The sequence below is a fragment of the Coregonus lavaretus genome (assembly GCF_964263955.1).
Source record: "Coregonus lavaretus genome assembly, contig: HAP1_SCAFFOLD_2513, whole genome shotgun sequence".
NCBI lineage: Eukaryota > Metazoa > Chordata > Actinopteri > Salmoniformes > Salmonidae > Coregonus > Coregonus lavaretus.
In genome coordinates this window covers 61,400-79,815 of record NW_028157869.1, presented here as the reverse complement: position 1 = coordinate 79,815, position 18,416 = coordinate 61,400, and the positions used below count along the sequence as shown (strand labels likewise).

At 43.6% G+C, this 18,416-nt stretch overlaps 3 protein-coding genes across 3 annotated transcripts; 2 read left to right on the top strand and 1 right to left on the bottom strand.

Moving 5' to 3' along the window:
* Positions 1-872: 872 nt before the first annotated feature.
* LOC311124793 (uncharacterized protein) lies at positions 873-6,566 on the top strand (the record flags this gene model as incomplete). The annotated part of the gene is made up of 8 exons (XM_084198889.1): positions 873-1,034; positions 1,132-1,293; positions 1,543-1,611; positions 1,742-1,936; positions 2,078-3,563; positions 3,850-3,894; positions 5,175-5,776; positions 5,952-6,566. The coding sequence occupies 8 exons, from the start codon at positions 873-875 to the stop codon at positions 6,114-6,116; spliced, it is 2,886 nt and encodes a 961-aa protein (XP_084055015.1). The 3' UTR covers positions 6,117-6,566.
* Positions 6,567-7,243: 677 nt separating this feature from the next.
* On the top strand, positions 7,244-12,576 carry LOC311124795 (protein unc-50 homolog). The gene is made up of 6 exons (XM_084198891.1): positions 7,244-7,282; positions 7,932-8,200; positions 11,244-11,364; positions 11,602-11,741; positions 11,838-11,945; positions 12,083-12,576. Exons 2-6 carry the CDS (start codon positions 7,936-7,938, stop codon positions 12,217-12,219), a joined length of 771 nt encoding a protein of 256 aa, XP_084055017.1. The 5' UTR covers positions 7,244-7,282; positions 7,932-7,935; the 3' UTR covers positions 12,220-12,576.
* Positions 12,577-12,697: 121 nt separating this feature from the next.
* Positions 12,698-18,330, bottom strand: LOC311124794 (inosine-uridine preferring nucleoside hydrolase-like). Its single transcript, XM_084198890.1, has 8 exons — positions 18,003-18,330; positions 17,620-17,728; positions 17,172-17,460; positions 16,248-16,447; positions 15,924-16,103; positions 15,604-15,715; positions 15,146-15,282; positions 12,698-13,298 (listed from the first exon to the last, which is right to left on the bottom strand). The coding sequence occupies exons 1-8, from the start codon at positions 18,248-18,250 to the stop codon at positions 12,948-12,950; spliced, it is 1,626 nt and encodes a 541-aa protein (XP_084055016.1). The 5' UTR covers positions 18,251-18,330; the 3' UTR covers positions 12,698-12,947.
* Positions 18,331-18,416: the final 86 nt, after the last annotated feature.

The window sequence follows — 18,416 nt, the reverse complement described above, 5'->3', positions numbered from 1 at the left end:
AGAGATGGAAATATCCGTTAGAAATGTAGAAAGAGGTGGGATTTAAAGATGCAACAACTGTAATGTGTTGCTAATATGACTATGCCTTTGGCTGCTAGACAATGAAAGAAAGTTGAACAGGAGAACGCATAATGAGTATGTCTTTATAAAAATAATTGCCTCCACGTTTCTATGGTGGGATTTTGGCTATAGGCTACTACTTTGAAGCTAGGTAAGACATGCATCACATAATGAAGTAAAACGTTCAGGTGTCAAATAATTAAGGAACAGGAAAAATATAGCACTGCTAATGATAGGTCTAACTGTCTTCTGGTAGATGGAAAGGCTTTCCCAAAAATCTCCTTTATTAAATGTTAACTAGCTACAAAGTAGCCTATGCCTACCTGTCAGAATGATATGATGATTATTTGTATCAATCTAGTGTCCTTTTTTTTTTTGCGTACTCCATCTCATTTGCAACAGAAACACCACTAACCAAACAAAAGTGCCTGCACACTTGAATTAAAGGACAACTACACTCAAAAATCAAAATGTCTTCAAAAGTGGTCTCCTGATGTTGTTCAAGCATTGTTATGGACTTAGAATATACAATTGTGATTTTCTTCTGTAAAAAAAACTGTGAGAGCAAAAACCTGAAAAAATGGGGGAAAATCTGAAACCTTTGAATTTCTGACTCATTCAGAGTGTATGTCACTGTTTTTCATAGAACTTTTCACACAGGGCGCCTTTCCTTCGCCGGGCGGGCCATTTGGACATTTCTTGGCAAAATTAGAGTATACCCACTTCTCCAGGCAAAATTAGAGTATACCCACTTCTCCAGGCAAAATTAGAGTATACCCACTTCTCCAGGCACCACTACACCACTGGTAAACATGTTTGTGACCTGTGTCACTTACAGGGGCGGTCCGAAGACACTGGGGTCCAGAGCTCTGTCACATGACAGCATCTTCCTGGCTGACCAATCACAGAGCTCCTCTGAACCGACAAGGATTCTGTCTCAGGAGAACGTACATGGCAGGATACGAGAACTGCAGGTGAGTCTGTAGGTGGGAGGGTCCTTGTAGTCTAAAATACTGTTGTGATTGGTCCAGGAGTGTGCTCATCACACATGGACTGTTTCTGATTGGGCAGCTGAAGCTGCAGCAGCAGAACATGCGTCTGGGCCCTCCCCCCTTGCTGATCCCTGGGAAGAGACTGGAAGATTCCGGAGCCACCTCTGAGGATGATGGTTTGCCCCAGAGCCCTCCAGATATTGTGTTCCATGACAGAACAGCACAGGGGCCTTCCTACAAGGTGATTGGGGCTGATCACATGCACTGCACACACATAGATACAATTTATCTAACTTGTATTTAACCAGGACAGTCTCATTGAGATAACATCTATTTTTTAGAGAACAAACCTTGTTGTAGTCAGGAGTGTCTATTGGTACATTTACAAACAAAACACAATGTAATCATCATTATCATCATCCTTCTTCATTACTCTTCCACCATCAGTGTGACTGACTGATTGACACTGTTCCCTCCATTCCATCCCCAGTTCCCTGACACTCACAGGCACCATAGCTCTCTGAGTTTAGCAGGGACAGGAAGTGAGGAAGAGGAGCAGGTGATGCAACTTCCTGTCTGTATTACACCACATCCCACATTAACATACTGATCATCCTAACAACCTTCACCGAAAACATGTTTGTTGGGTCCATTACAGTTGTTAATGTGCTTTTCTACTTTCTCCTCAGTGCCTCTCCCAGCCCTCGTCCCGTCCTCTCTCCCCGAATCCTGCTTCCCTCTGTGATCCGGAGCCCTCCCCTGCAGTGGACTTCACCAGCCCAGCCCAGTACACTCCCAGTCTGGACAGCTCTGCTGCCCGTCACCGCATGTCTGTCAAACCCAGGAACCAGAGGGCCAGCGCCAAGGGAAGGAAAGGTCCCCCGGTAAGATCTCACTGTATAATGTAACACCAAAACACCACATAGTGGGCACTGGGCAGCATTTCAATCTCTAATACTTCAATTACAGTGTAAATATAAGACCACGGTTTAAGGGGCTGTTTATCTTGTCTGTGTCATTACTAGAGAGCAAGCAGACCTTGCTCAGAGAGCCTGAGTGATCTGGACCCAGACCAGCCCCTGTCTGGGAGGGAGGAAGAGCAGGACGGAACGGAGGACGAGGACAGAGAGGAAGAGGAGGAGAGGGAGCGACCGTTCTCTTCATCTCCAGAAGACTCTGAGGAGAAGCCCTGGCAGTCAGTACCCCCTGGTGGTCAGAAAGTGGTATTACAGAGACAAAAGTCCTCCGAACCAGAGGGACGCGTCACCACCAACCCTCTCTACCTCCAGGATATATCATTAGTGGTAGACCTCTCCTCTGTTCCAGAGCCCATGACCAAGAACTACATCCTGGAGACCCCTAGCCAGTCCTCTTCCCCTTCAGCAGCAGTGGAGGAGCCACAGAAGCCCCAGGAACCTATCCGGATCAAACAACCCAGTACAGTCATCCATACACACCCAAGTCAAGACAAGAGAGACATCCAGGATAATTCAGACCAGGGAAGTCGGCCTGGTTCTACATCTGAAAAGACCCTCTCCATGCCTCTCAGTCCTGTGTATGGATCAGATAATGTCACTTCCACCACAAATCAACTGCCCTCAAAAGAGAAGCCAGAAGAGAATATGACCCCAGCCACCTCTAACAAAAGAGACAGGTTGAGCAGAAACACACAGGGTCTGAGCCTAGCAGACACCAGCAGCTCTACACACCACTCTGCTCGACCTACCCCTGCCCCTTGCGTTATAAAACAAACACAGAGACCTGCTTCTGAGAGAGAGGCAGTCAGAGAAACTACAGCAGTCCCACGGTCGGGCGTTAATGAAGAAACCTCCAAATTGGACCTGGTGCAGAGGACTACAGGGACACCTACTGGCCAAGAAGACACACTGCCTGGAGCAAACAGTTTCTCCACCTCCTCCTTGAGACAGCGTTCCAAGAGCGTCGCTGGCAGTGCCCACACAGGGACGAGAGACGAGGAGATGAATGGAGAAGGAAAGGGAGGGGAGGGTTTGGTGGCCAAGAACCCTGATCAGGGCTCTGTCCGTAGGCAAGGGGTAAAACCAGAGCAGGCCACATTTAAAGGCCTGGAGGAAAACCAATCACAACCCTCGCCTCAGGAGAGAAAAGTAAAAACAGAGGTAGAAGTAGTGGAGGAGACAGGACTGAAGGGAGGAGAGAAAAGGGATGGACAGAGCGAGAGAAAGGAGGAGAATGATCAGGAGCAGGGGAGGAGGAGTGCTTTCGGAGTGAAGCTGCGCACAACTTCTCAGTCTCTGAAGTATCGCTTGCAAAGGGACCAAGAATTCAGGGTTGAGAGTCATAGTGTGGAGGTCATCGCCATGACAACTGCAGAACCAGTCAAAGGTGAAATTGACACAAGTTCAAAGATCAGGGGTGACTTTGCAAATAAGGCTTTGAGGAAGGGCCCCTCACAAGTGTCAGACTGCCCCCCCTCGTCCACTGCCACCCCCCCATACACCCCTGACAGAAACAGACTCAAAGAGAACCAAGGTACGTATGTCCTCCAAAACGTCGTAGATGGTTCAGCGGAGAAGTTGAGCCTCGCGCTTCAACGCTCTGAGTTGTTGAGGAAATTGACCCACTATGCTGTTTACTTTCTGCATCTACGTCATATCGCTGAGTCTATATTTAATAACTATTACCTTGGACTATGCACTAACTAACTTTGCACTAACAAGGTGTTCTAGCTCACAAGTGTTCAGCTATGTCAGTCTACTGAAGGCCCTCTTCAATAGCATGTACTCACCTCTAGGCACTGTCTTGGTTCTATCCTTAGATGATGATGATACTGACCTGGTAGTAGATGCCTTTTTAAGCCCAGGTAACATATATCTACAAAACCACTTAACACTTCTCTAATGATAATACACCGGTAGTTACAGTATAATGAGCACTTCTGAATCAGAGTGGGCAATTTCCACTCCAATCAAAACTGGATCCAGATGTGTATAATTATATGTGCCCTCTGTAATTACCGGGACAGTGAAGTATTTTTTACTTCCTTTGGCTCTATAATCCAAAAGTTTGGATTTGAAATGATACAATGACTATGAGGTTAAAGTGCAGACTTTCAGCTTTAATTTGAGGGTATTTTCATCCATATCAGGTGAACCGTTTAAAACTTACAGCACTTTTTGTACATTGCCCCTCCATTTTAGGGGCGCAAAAGTATTGGGACTAATTCCCTTATATGTTTATTAAAGTAGTAAAAAGTTAAGTATTTGTTCCCATATTTCTAGCACGCAATGACTACATCAAGCTTGTGACTACAAACTTGTTGGATGCATTTGCTGTTTGTTTTGGTTGTATTTCAGATTATTTTGTGCCCAATAGAAATGAATGGTAAATAATGTACTGTGTCATTTTGGAGTCAGTTTTATTGTAAATAAGAAAATAATATGTTTCTAAACTTCTACATTAATGTGGATGCTACCATGATTACGGATAATCCTGAATGAATCGTGAATAATGATGAGTGAGAAAGTTACAGATGCACAAATATAATAGCCCCAAGACATGCCAACCTCTCAACATTACAATTTTTGTAAGTTTCTCACTCATCATTATTCACGATTCATTCAGGATTATCCATAATCATGGTAGCATCCACATGAATGTATAAGTGTTTAGAAACATTATATTCTTATTTTCAATAAAAGTGACTCCAAAATGACACAATATTTACCATTCAATTCTATTGGGCACAAAATAATCTGAAACACAACCAAAACAAACCGAAAATGTACAATTTTGTAACCACAAGCTTGATGTAGTCAATGCTGATAGTCTGCACTTCATAGTCATTGTTTGATTTTAAATCCAAACTTTTGAAGTATAGAGCCAAAAGAAGAATAAAGAAAATGCTTTACTGTCCCAATACTTACAGGGGCACTGTATAACACTGCTTCTAAAAAGATCTCTGTTTCACCTCAATCATAATATTGCCAATATCGAGCAAACCAAATTAACCACAATATAAATAAGGATGATCTGATGAAATCATGGATTCACAACTCCAGTCCTCAAACACCACAGTATCTTTTAAATACACTTTAAATAAAGTTGGATTTGATTTAAATAATGTCACCCATTGTTCCTCAGACAAAGGCCCATCATCCAGACCTGCTCTGAGAGGGGCTGAGACCCCTGGGTCTAATGGGTCAGCTGGATCAGAGCCTGTCTGGATGTCCATGGCCCGGGAGAAGACCAGGAGTCTCCAACAGCATCTCACTCCAGAGACAGAGCATGGGACAGGGGGGACAACAACGCCCCAGTACACCCCATCACCACGGCCAGCTCCAACCCCAGCCCCACAGCCTAGATTACAACCAACAGCTCAGCCATCAACACAACCTCCATTACAATCACAGCCAAGCACAAAAACAGCCTCACAAAAACAAACATCACCCCCAGTGGTACAACTACCCTCTCAACCAATACCAAGGACTAGACCAATCCTACGGGGATTGCAACTGACAGCTAAACTCAAAACATTACCTTCAGAACAGCCTAACACACAAACAGCATCACAACTAACACCACAAGGAACAGCTCAACAGCTGACACAACCGTCCTCCCAGCCTCACATGCCAACCAGACCAACTCTACGAGGAGCGTCTGAGAGATCCGCCACGTCTCTAAAGAGAGCCGAGAAGATGCCTGTGGAGAAATGGACAGACAGAGCACTCTCGACTGGGACTATGGTAAATATTTGACTTGTCAGTGCTTTGTGCCCCCACTAGGGACAGACGTTTTTCCTGGTCAGCTCACGTGGTGAGGAAAAACGACTGACTCAATCAGAGTAAGTCTTCATTTTGTAACTAAGATGTAATGTGGCCAGTTTAGTTAGTAATATGTCATCTCTGTATTTTATCTTAGGGGGAATCTGGCAATGGTCAAATTGAGATTCAAATCGCAAAGCCTGAGATATCTTCTTCATCACCCCCTACATCGTCATCATCATTGTCACACCGGGGCCAGCCAACCTGGATGGAACTTGCCAAGAGGAAATCTCTGGCCTGGAGTGACAAGACTATGGACTAAGAGAAATGCACGTCTGTGTGTGTGTGTGCGCTCGTGCATGTCTGTGTGTGTGTGAGGGAGGTAAGGGGGTTGCTAAAGAGAGTAAGAATAAGATAAAATAATGATTTGGTGCTGACTGTATAATTTGAACCTACTAGATTCAGAGTATGAGTTGAAAACCTCTTTCCCATTGCTGTGCCTTACTCTTCCAACCATGAAATAAAAAAACTAATTATATTTCACGTTGGCCAGACTGATGCTATACTCCTGCATATAACAACATTACATCCTCAACCAAGAGGTCTGGACCTTTATGGCACAGGAGGGAATACTCCTGTAACTTGTTGGTTACTGGTTCAAACTCTGCTTCAGTTTTTTCACTACTTTTGACATATCACTCCATGCTAGATCCCTTCTAGTTTTATATCTACTGTCTCAAAGTGTTGTCTGGAATAAAATATTGTCAATTGTATTCTGATTAGTTTTAATTGTGTGGGCTCAATTAACCATCAACAAGCTATTATCAACCACAATGGGGCCGCCTCATCAATTGGGCCGCCGTGGAAACGGTCAATAACTTCACATTTCTTGGCCTACACATCTCAGAGAAGCTGAAATGGTGTAACCACATGGACACCGTAGTGAAGAAGGCACGACAGCGACTCTTCAACTTCAGGATGCTGAAGAAATGTGTCCTGTCCCCGAGGGCCCTCAGAGTGTTCTACAGGAGCACCATCGAGATCATACTGTCAGGCTACATCCCAGCCTGGTACGGCAACTCTACCGCCGTGGACCGCAAAGCTGTTCAGAGGTGATACGTGCAACCGAACGCACCATTGGGTGCACACTGCCTGCCATACAGGACACCTAAACACTCTGAATCTGAATGACCTATGCATTCACTGCTTTTACGCGCATATTAATTATCTTACAAACTGTCCGTTTAATTTACCACACATGCAAAAATCCATATCCATACTTTTAGCTATGTCAGAGGGAGTGGTGATATTTTATGATAGATTTTACTACAACAAAGATCGTTTATTCCTTTTTGACTACAATTCCCAAGGTTCAATGTCGAAGCGCGTCTTAGTCACGTACCGGAAGTTTCTACGTGTTCAGTTGTCCGGAAGAGCTATTTTCACTGAGGAAGAGGAACTTTCTTCTAAAAATAGGAGGTTGAGCAGGTACGTTTATTCCAACATTCTTATCTCAGTTTGCAACTAAACCATGCATTCAGTTGTAGTCTTGGCTAACGTGCTACTAAGGCCAGCCAATTCCATGTCCATCAAGGGGTCTATGCCACAGACCTAACGACGTTAGCTAGCCATAAGCTAGCTAGCTACTTTGTTTAGTCTAACGTTTGTCTATTGACACTCGCTGGCACAAATTACTTTAGTTTAAACAATATTTTTGGCAGGGAAAACCACAAACTAGTTTGCCAGCTGACGTTAGCTTTCAAGAGTCATCTAGCTAGCTACTACTAGTCTGTTATCCTGACTTGTCAACAAAGATCTGAGCATTGTATATCACACTATCTGTCGTGACTGCTGGAGAGACATATCCGATAGGTAGCAAGATGTCTAAACATAACTACCACAGACAGGATGGACAAGGAGGTAATTTAGTAAACAATCGATGTGACTGTTGCAGTGACTTGATGTAATTGCATGGTAAAAGTTAATATTGTACAGGTTGTTGGATGTTGACATAAGCTGACAGTACTGTGTCACCAGGGGAGGCCTATGCGGGGAGACTGGACCTCCACTGTAAATCAAACTCTGTATATATAAATGGCTCTGATTTGGTCATCATGATGCTTCCTGTGTTTTCCAGCACTATGTTGCCGACCACCTCGCCGCAGAACGGAAGCCTGAGCGCCCGCGATGCGGCACGCCACACAGCGGGCGCCAAGCGCTACAAATACCTGAGGAGGCTGTTGCACTTCAAAGCCATGGATTTTGAGTTTGCCGTGTGGCAGATGCTCTACCTGTTCACCTCCCCACAGAGAGTCTACCGCAACTTCCACTACAGGAAGCAGACCAAGGACCAGTGGGCCAGAGACGACCCTGCCTTCCTGGTGTTACTCAGCATCTGGCTCTGTGGTCAGTATCTTGGGTCTTTTTCACAGCAGTCGATCTATAACAATCACCTGTCCTTTCTGAACAAGTGTGCTATGCGGGAACTGTGTAGCAATAGTTTGACCACTATAATCACTTTTTGCAATTTAGAGAAAGTATAAATATGCACAACCCCAACAAAAAGCAAAGCACCTTTAAAGCATCATATTAAAGCTTTGATTAAAAATGATAAAGCAGCAACAGAAATCATAAACCAACTCAAAATTGGATGCAATAAGGCTTTTTTGTATCGGATATAACCAGCAATCAAATAGGAATGAATGTATCATTTGGAGTATTCATGTCTGGTTATGGGGCCCTCTTTCCACTGACTTGGGCTCATCTCACGTGATTAAAACAGATCAGAGACATAAATAGAGTTTGTGATGAGCCTGTGCAGTCTCAAGGAAATTATTTGATGATCAGGCACTCCACATGCTCGGCACTGACACAAATGACTGATGATTGGCTGTAAGAAATTGATAGTAAGAATATTGTGGGAGCTGTTTTGTTAGACTTCAGTGAAGCTTTTGATGTCGTTGATCATAACGTATTGCTGAAAAAACGTGGGTGTTATGGATTTGCATCCTCTGCCTTATTATGGATTGAGAGTTACCTATCTAATAGAACAGAGGGTTTTCGTTAATGGAAGCCTCAGTTGAGTGTGGTGAACTGCAGGGCAGCCTTGAATAAAGCCTCTGTGTCTATGTACGCTGACGACTCAACAGTATACACGTCGGCTGCAACAGTAAAATAAATAACTGAGACACTTAACATAGAGCTCCAGTCAGTTTTAGAATGGGTAACTAGCAATAGGCTGGTGCAAAATATCTCAAACTAAAAGCTCAACGCTAAACCTCATTTAGATCTATTATTAAATAATGTGGCTATTGAGCAAGTTGAGGAGACTAAACGGATGGGTGTAACCCTAGATAGCAAGCTGTCATGGTCAAAACATATAGACTCAATGGTTGCTAAAATGGGAAGAGGTCTGTCCATGATAGGGTGCTGCTCTGCCTTCTTGACGTCTCAGTCGACCTACAGGCCCTAGTTATGCCACACCTGGACTGCCCAGCTGTGTGGTCATGTACGGCAAAGAAGGACATAGGTAAATTTCAGTTGGTCCAGAACAAAGCAGCACGTATCGCACTTAGATGTACACGGAGGGAAAGTGTCAGTAACATGCATGTAAGTCTCCCCTGGCTCAAAGTTAAGGAGAGATTGACTGCATCACTATTGGTCTTTGTGCGAGGTATTGATGTGTTGAAGGTACCGAACTGTCTGTTCAAGCAGTTGTCACACAGTTTGGACACTCATGGGTCGACAGATCTCCCACAAGGTCAAAAACAGGGACTTGAACCAGCGATCCATGATCCCCCCCACAGATAAATAAAATAATTCCATTCCCCACCCCCAAGCCCCCCGTCCCCAATGCACCAACAACCAACAAAATGAACAAAAGACAAAGACAAAGGAAAACAACAATGCAAAAAACAAAAGACATCAAGGACAACAAGAATCATAACAGCAAGGCCAACTGAATATGTCTGAGTGCATGTATGGAAGTATTTACGTGTGTGTGTGTCCATGTATGTGCACGTGTGCATTTGAATGAGTGTGTGTGTATATGCATGTGTGCAAACACCTGCACGGCATCAGCCTCAGGCAAACAGGCATTAGCTGTAACAACACTGCCCCTCAGTGTCATTCAAACATATTTTTTGTTATGTTTTATTTGTACTTTTATCTTTGAATGTCTTTCTATCCCCCGCCCAGCAACTCCACTCCCACTTGTCTCCAATTCCACATCCCACCCCTCAGCTCATCCCATCTATCTCTGCTGGTCACCCTACGCCCCATATATCTTTCAACTATGCTGTGATGTTTAACATACAATTTCAATCTATCTAATCGAATATAATCCACAGATTGCGAGTTCAAGATAAATACTTTTACTAAGAGTATTAGTATATTAGTAATTGACTGACCCGGTCTCTCCAGATCTATTTCTAGGGTTAATTTTAGATCAATGTTATGCATTTTCAGCAATTCCTGAACCTGAGACCAGGCTACCTGAGGGCAATACCAGAATAAATGGTCTATTGATTCTGTATCCTCACAACAAAATCTGCAGAGCTTCGATGATTGTATTCCCAAAATATTCAACATTTTGTTGGTGGCAAGAATTCTATATAATAATTTTAGCTGAAAAGCACAAAGTCTTGAATCTTGCGTCGTTTTATATATCAACTCATACCATGGAATCGGTACATCAAAAATCTCTTCCCAACTATTTTGCAATCTACATGGCACAGCTGTCAACATCCTGGTCCTCAAATGAAACTAGTATACTTTCCTATTTATGCTATGTTTATTCCTCTGCCAGTTTTGATCCTTTATATTTGGCAGACAGACCAGTTCCCTACCTCCTCCCACTGCCTCCTGCCTCCTCCAGTTTTGGGGTAATGCTGTAATCAATTGGTTGTAATCTTGGATTGAGCAGACCTTCCCATACAATTCTGATAACTCCATGAAAGACAGAACTCTACCATTCAAATGTACAATATAATTTAAAAACAAAATACCAGTTTCAAACATATTTCCCATAAATACAGGTATTTTATCAACCAGCACATTTGAGTTCAGCCATAATATTTGTTGTAATATTTGTTCTATCTTTTCAGACCTAGATATTGTGTGTATGTACTGATATGTGGGCTATGTGTGACGTTTTAAATGTATTTCAGTCCTTGACTAATAATAATATAATAATATGCCATTTAGCAGACGCTTTTATCCAAAGCGACTTACAGTCATAATGTTCTGTACCATGTATTATATCATGTTTCATGTGGACCCCAGGAAGAGTAGCTGCTACTTTTGCAGCGGCTAATGGGGATCCTAATAAATACCAAATATATTACAAATTGCAATATTATAATCTTTATGCTTTTTGAATTTAAAGTACAATAGTCAAACTGTTTCCCTGTGGCTGCGGTTGACACCTGTCTCTCGTCCTCGGGTGTAGTGTCCACGGTGGGCTTTGGGTTGGTGCTGGACATGGGCTTCGTGGAGACTCTGAAGCTGCTGCTGTGGGTGGTGTTCATAGACTGCATCGGAGTGGGCCTGCTCATCTCCACACTCATGTGGTGAGTAGAGATGTACAGATCTGAAAGAACTAGATGGGTGTAAGATATATGGAATAGCTGGAAGCCTATAGGAAGGAGCCACAGCATCATATTGTGTGTGTGCCTATCTGGTCCCTTCAGATAGAGGCTAGAGGTTGTCTTTGGGACGTGCAAATGTTTAACTTCTATCAGTTTTGAAACGCTAGTCCTTCCCCATGCTCTTCTAAAGGGCCTTTCCTGTCTGTCCTGTATCCGCAGGTTCATCACCAATAAGTACCTGCTGAAGCCCCCCAGTAAGGACTATGATGTGGAGTGGGGCTACGCATTCGATGTGCATCTCAATGCCTTCTACCCCTTGCTTGTCATCCTGCACTTCCTCCAGCTCTTCTTTATGAACCGTGAGTGCAAACTTATTACACATTTATAACATGTTATAAGAGGTGTTATTTGTCACATGTTGTAACAGTGTCTGATCTCTGCTCTGTTTGTTTCAGATATCGTAGTGATAAACTCAGACTGGTTCCTGGGGTACTTTGTAGGGAACAGTCTGTGGCTGATAGCCATCGGCTACTATCTATACATTACATTCCTGGGATACAATGGTGAGGCCCCCATTACGTTTTATTCACCTTTAAATGGATAGTTCACTGGGGGATGAAACTATCAGACCCTCTAACAATGGTTACATCTACCAACTCCATATTTACTCCAGTTCCTCTCCCTCTCTGTCTCTCCTCAGCACTGCCCCACCTGCAGAACACAGTGGTTCTGCTCTACCCCTTCGCCCTGCTAGGTCTCCTCTACATCCTCTCTCTCTCTCTGGGATGGAACTTCACCAAGGGCCTCTGCTGGTTCTACAAGTACCGTGTCCAGTAGACACCCTGGAGTCAGGACCAGAGCCCGGACCAGAGCCCACAGACAGACTGACAGAGTCAGTGGTGGCTATGAGGACTCGTGGACAATGCTTTCATTTTGGAATGTGATTGGATGGGGGTGTTGCACTTTTGTATACTATGTAAATAATACTTTGGTTGTGAGATACACAAATCGTGGATTGTTTCTAAGATTATATCTCGGTTTGTTTTCTTTTTTTAAATATGACATAATGAAAATCTTGTTTATTGAAGAGAAATAGAAGTAATGGAAAGTGGTGAATTTGTATTTCAATCGGACTAAGGGACGTTTCTCTGAGTGTACATTGCCGAGCACTTTCAATAAATAAGTTTTACTTTATCCCTTTGTCATTAACAGGAAAGAAATGCAATCTAAAAAAAGTAACTGATAGCCTGGTAACATTACTCATGGACAATTGCTGCTGACCTCATGTAATATAGTAAGACAATATCAGAAAAGAAACATTGTAGAATATATATTTCCTGTTAAAGTAAAATGATTGGTGATTCAGAACATAATGGCAAGTCAAAACAGACACTGGAGACATATCCACCACCTCAAACTGTCTTCCTCTTATCAGGATCTCTCTGTACAAAAAACAAATTACGAAAGAGGAGTGGAATTCTGTAGCCCCACCCCAATAATGATTAAAAAACAATTGAAAGCAATATGGGACAGTGGCCTAGGTGGGGTTCCCAACCCAGTGCTTGTTACTTCAGGGAGTCCATCAACAGCCCCTTGAAGCTCTCCAGGTCCACCGTCCTCATGATGACGACCTGGTGCTCCTTCTCCAGGACTCCCAGCTTGTCCAGGACCATCATGCCCCGGGTGTAGGTCCCCTGAAGCTCCACGGTAACCGCCACCGGCTCAGACACCCACACGAAACCGTCATCGATGGCCGCTGCCATGGCGTACGAGTCGCACGACACAAAGCCCGGTCCGGCCGTCATCTCCCTCTGGAAGCGAGCGCAGGAGGCCACGGTGTCCATGGTGTGTTTGAAGACGCTCTTCATGAAGCGGGCCTTGTCTGTGTCCTGGGCCAGCCACTTGTCACAGAACGACTGCAGGGTGGTGATTAGAGACGGATGGGACAAGTGGGTTTGGAGAAAATACTAATCAATTTACTCTGACAGAATGTATGTAAAATCTTTGTAAAAAGACTGCAAGAGATATTTCGATAATAATGAATTGTATAAGTGAGCCAGTGGTTGCATCTCAATAATTGAAAGAGGCCTCCTCTCCTTGTCTCATTTCCTCCATCTGCTCGGATGTGAGAGAACTGGACCAGTGCTTACAATAAAGCCTGGTAGTGTATGTGCCTTTATGTAGTCTGTATACATTGTATTCAGAAAGCATTCAGACACCTTGACCTTTTCCACATATTGTTACGTTACAGCCTTATTCTAAAATTGATAATAGTTTTTTCATCCCCCATCAATCTACACACAATACCCCATAATGACAAAGCAAAAACAGGTTTTTAGAAACTAATCTATTAAAAATAAGAACCTGAAATATTACACTTACATAGGTATTCAGACCCTTTACTCAGTACTTTGTTGAAGCACCTTTGGCAGAAATTATAGCCATGAGTCTTCTTGGGTATGACAATACAAGCTTGGCACACCTGTATTTGGGGAGTTTCTCCCATTCTTCTCTGCAGATCCTCTCAAGCTCTGTCAGGTTAGATGGGGGAGCATTTCAGGTCTCTCCAGAGATGTTAGATTGGGTTCATGTCCGGGCTCTGGCTGGGCCACTGAAGGACATTCAGAGACTTGTCCCGAAGCCACTCCTGCGTTGTCTTGGCTGTGTGCTTAGGGTTGTTGTCGCCCCAGTGTGAGGTCCTGAGCGCTCTGGAGCAGCTTTTCATCAAGGATCTCTCTGTACTTTGCTCTGTTCATCTTTGTCTCGATCCTGACTAGTTTCCCAGTCCCTGCCGCTGAAAAACATCGCCACAGCATGATGCTGCCACCACCATGCTTCACTGTAGGGATGGTGCCAGGTTTCCTCCAGAAGTGACGCTTGGCATTCAGGCCAAAGAGTTCAATCTTGGTTTAATCAGACCAGAGAATCTTGTTTCTCATGGTCTGAGAGTCTTTAGGTGCCTTTTGGCAAACTCCAAGCGGGCTGTCATGTGCCTTTTACTGAGGAGTGGCTTCCGTCTGGCCAGTCTACCACCAATGCCTGATTGGTGGAGTGCTGCAGAGATGGTTGTCCTTCTGGAAGGTTCTCCCATCTCCACAGAGGAACTCTAGAGCTCCGTCAGAGTGACCATCGGGTTCTTGGTCACCTCCCTGACTAAGGCCCTTCTCCCCCGATTGCTCAGTTTGGCCAGCTCTAGGAAGAGTCTTGGTGGTTCCAAACTTCTTCCATTTAAGAATGTGTTCTTGGGGACCTTCAATGCTGTAGACATTTTTGGGTACCCTTCCCCAGATCTGTGCCTCGACACAATCCTGTCTCGGAGCTCTACAGACAATTCCTACGACCTTATGGCTTGGTTTTTACTCTGACATGCACTGTCAACTGTGGGACCTTATATAGACAGGTGTGTGCCTTTCCAAATCCCGTCCAATCAATTGAATTTACTACAGGTGGAAAGCAATCAAGTTGTAGAAACATCTCAAGGATGATCAATGGAAACAGGATGCAGCTGAGATCAATTTCGAGTCTCATAGCAAAGGGTCTGAATACTTATGTAAATAAGTAATAAGAATAATACATTTGCTAACATTTCTAAAAACCTGTTTTCGCTTTGTCATTATGGGGTATTGTGTGCAGATTGGTGAGGATTTTTATTTATTTAATTCATTTTAGAATAACACTAACGTAACATAATGTGGAAAAAGTCAAGGGGTCTGAATAATTTCATAAGGCACTGTAGGTAGATGACCAGAACCTGTGGTCTTACCCATGGTAGCTTGTTCTCACAGCAGAACTCCCAGGTAGCGATGTAGGTTGGACAGAAGAAGCGGTTCAGGACAATGTAAGCAGCCTCCGGATCGGCAGCAAAGTTGAACTCTGCACACATGGTGGTGTTCCCCCTAGCTGCAAACACATAACAATACCCAAGAAACAAACATGTTATTATTAGGTCATTATCATACATAACATCCTACCATGCCATTTCTCTTTAAATATCCTACCAGGTTCAAATCAAATTAAAAAATGTTTTGCCACATGCGCCAAATACAACAGGTGTAGACATTACAGTGAAATGCTTACTTACTAGCCCTTAACCAACAATGCAGTTGTTTTTTTAAAGAAAAAAGTACAATAAAAAAAAGTGTTAATTGACTGTATGACAAAGTATGTTGATAACAAGTCACTAGGCCTATGTAAATTGCATTATATACATAAAGCCCTTACAGTCAGTGTTGCCTCCCATAATGAAGAGGCCTTTGAGTTTCTGAGGGAGGGTGGGGTCAATCTTCACTGCAAGGGCCAGGTTGGTCAACGGGGCTGTGGCTACCAGGCACACCTAGACAGAGAAACAACACTGAGTCAATCCAGACAACTACAAAGAAGGAAAAATACCCTTGGGGCTTGGAAAAAATACCCTTAACGCCTTGTCCGCAAGGCGGTAGACCTTGTTTGGATTCGAAGCCCCAATGCAAACACATTGCTCATAGATCTAGGGGTGCTAGGGGTTGGTTTTAGCCTAGGAACCTAACCCTTTTGTTACCGACCTCTCCAGGGTTCTCATTGACCAGCCTGATGATGGCTTCCACAGCTCCTTCTGTCTGCAGCAGCTCCAAGCCCGGGGCGTCTGGGTCAGGGGCGTCCCCCAGCCCATCCTGCCCGTGGAAGGTGCCTGAAGACAGGAGGTGGCCCATCAGAGGCTCCGCAGCTCCACCGAACACTGGGATCTAACACAACACAGCAGATATAATACACACTGAAATTAGCCTATAATAGAGCTTAAGCTTACCACCAAAATGGTATGATTGTTACAAATCAATCGTTATTTTAATTAAGTAACAAGAAGGGAGCATTCTTTCCACCAGGCCTACCTCAAGTCGCTGGCAGACCTTGAGAACGCGCAGTGTATTCCTGCAGGAGTTTTCCAGGGAGGTGTTGCCGCTTACGCAGGTGATCCCCAGGACCTCCACGTTGGGGGCTGCGAGAGCCATCATGATGGCCTGAGCATCATCCAGCCCTGTGTCCACGTCAAGCACCAGCTTCTTCTCCGACCTCCTTGGATCCTTGAAAGCTTAGAGGTGCATTCAATGACATATTAGCAGTAACATTATCTGGACATTACACTCCAAAATCAAAGTTTTTCAACATTTCTTTACCCGGAAGATTGTGCTTGACGATAGTCTGACTGTCGTTGCTGAGGTGTCTTCTTTGAAAGACTAAAGCACGGGTGCTACACCTTGTCATGCACCTTTATATCGGAATGCATGGAGAAGACACACAGTATATGAATTTAATCATAAATTATAATCGGGCTGAGTATAGCTGCCGTAAAGAATATCTGATATTGGCTATATGGAAGCCCCATTTGTAACCCTGCAGGCTATTATTTTTTATTTTGGAACTAGATTCTCGATCATGCCAGGTTTGCATTTGCGTTTTTTTTAATTGACCAGGCTAAAGTTCTGTGGTTGTGTTACACGAAACCCATGGATAAATGTCCTGCGCATGTAGGTGGTAACCAGAGTTTGCCGGCCTGTCGTAGGTCAAAAGGTTGGTAAACTGTCAACTGTAACCTGTTATTACCACGCTGATTACCGCTGGAATTCACGTGTAAGCTCGCGAGACTTCCGGATAGTTGTATGAGGTTAGGTAAAGTTAAAAAATAAAATAAATAAATAAATAAAAGCACCACTACACCGCTGTATGTGAGGGTGTAACGTCCCCAATGTTGTGGCAACGTAATGGCAATGCTACCTCCTTAACATAATAGCACGTATTATGTCAGAAATACTAACCAGATCCAGGCCGCCTTTTTCTTGCCTGTTCTCTTAGCTTTGTATCAGTGTCCATCACCATTCGAATCCCTTTGATCACCTCGTGTTTCTTTCTCTCACATTTTGGAGGACAGTTCAATGTTGCTGCAATGTTGTGAATGTCCTTCGGTAGGATGACCTTTCCAGTTACTTTGGTGAGCTCTTCTATCACCAATCTTTTGTTGCCATCGTACTTTGCCAGCAATTCTGAACACTTGGCACGTTCAGCCGGACATAGTTGTCTCCTCTTGGGGTAGTGCTTGAATGTAGCCTGTGCAAGAACATATTCATTTAAATAAATGTGTGAACAACCATCAACCAGTAATTGTTATTATGTGACAGTCCTACTGTAGTTTATCATAACAGTAACACTATAACATGCATCATGGTATTGCCATCTGGAATTGAACCCATTATGTTGACCACTCACCTCACTGACTTCATGGTTGTGTATTTTGACCATTTCCTTCACAACTAATCTCTCTCCATCCTCTGTAGTTTTGACTTTGATTAACGCTGGGCATCCAACCCTGCAGGTACTGTAGAGACAATGAGCCTACTTTAACATAGGTTCGAACAATGTAAAATGAAATACATTCTAAATAAAAACTTTTTTTAGAGAAAAAAAACTCTTACCGCCCCCACTACAAAAAAATATGCTATCTTGTCCTTGAAACATTACATTGAAATACTCTTATTATGGCGGCCAGTGGCTGCAAAACAGCGCCCCCTGTCAGCAGATCTAGCAGATATGTAGGCTACATGACCATGGATACAAGCAAAAAAAGTAATCTAGAAATGGAAGTTAGCTACCTCGTTTTCGGACGCACTCCTTTAGAATGTGATAAGAAATTTCTGCCACCGTGTATACAAGTCAGATGTATGTTCACATACTTCAACTCAGGATTGTAATAGTGCCTTGGATTTAATCGTTTGACTTTTTCAATTGTTCTTGCGTCACGGCGGTAAAACTGTACAAAATTCTCATTTTCGAATGCGATAACCGCATTATTAAAGTCTGTATAATTTGAGTATGTCGACCCAACATCAAGAGAAGCCATTCCTCTTCGAGAAACAAAGACGTCCTTTCACGGAACCGCAGCCACTACAATCGAGTTCTTCTTCTTCCCCGTTTTTGTTCGTTCTTTAGTGTGCAAAACAGATGTTGAGTGCATTACTGCCACCGTCTGGACTGGAGTGTGATCAAGCGTACTAGACCACATGAAT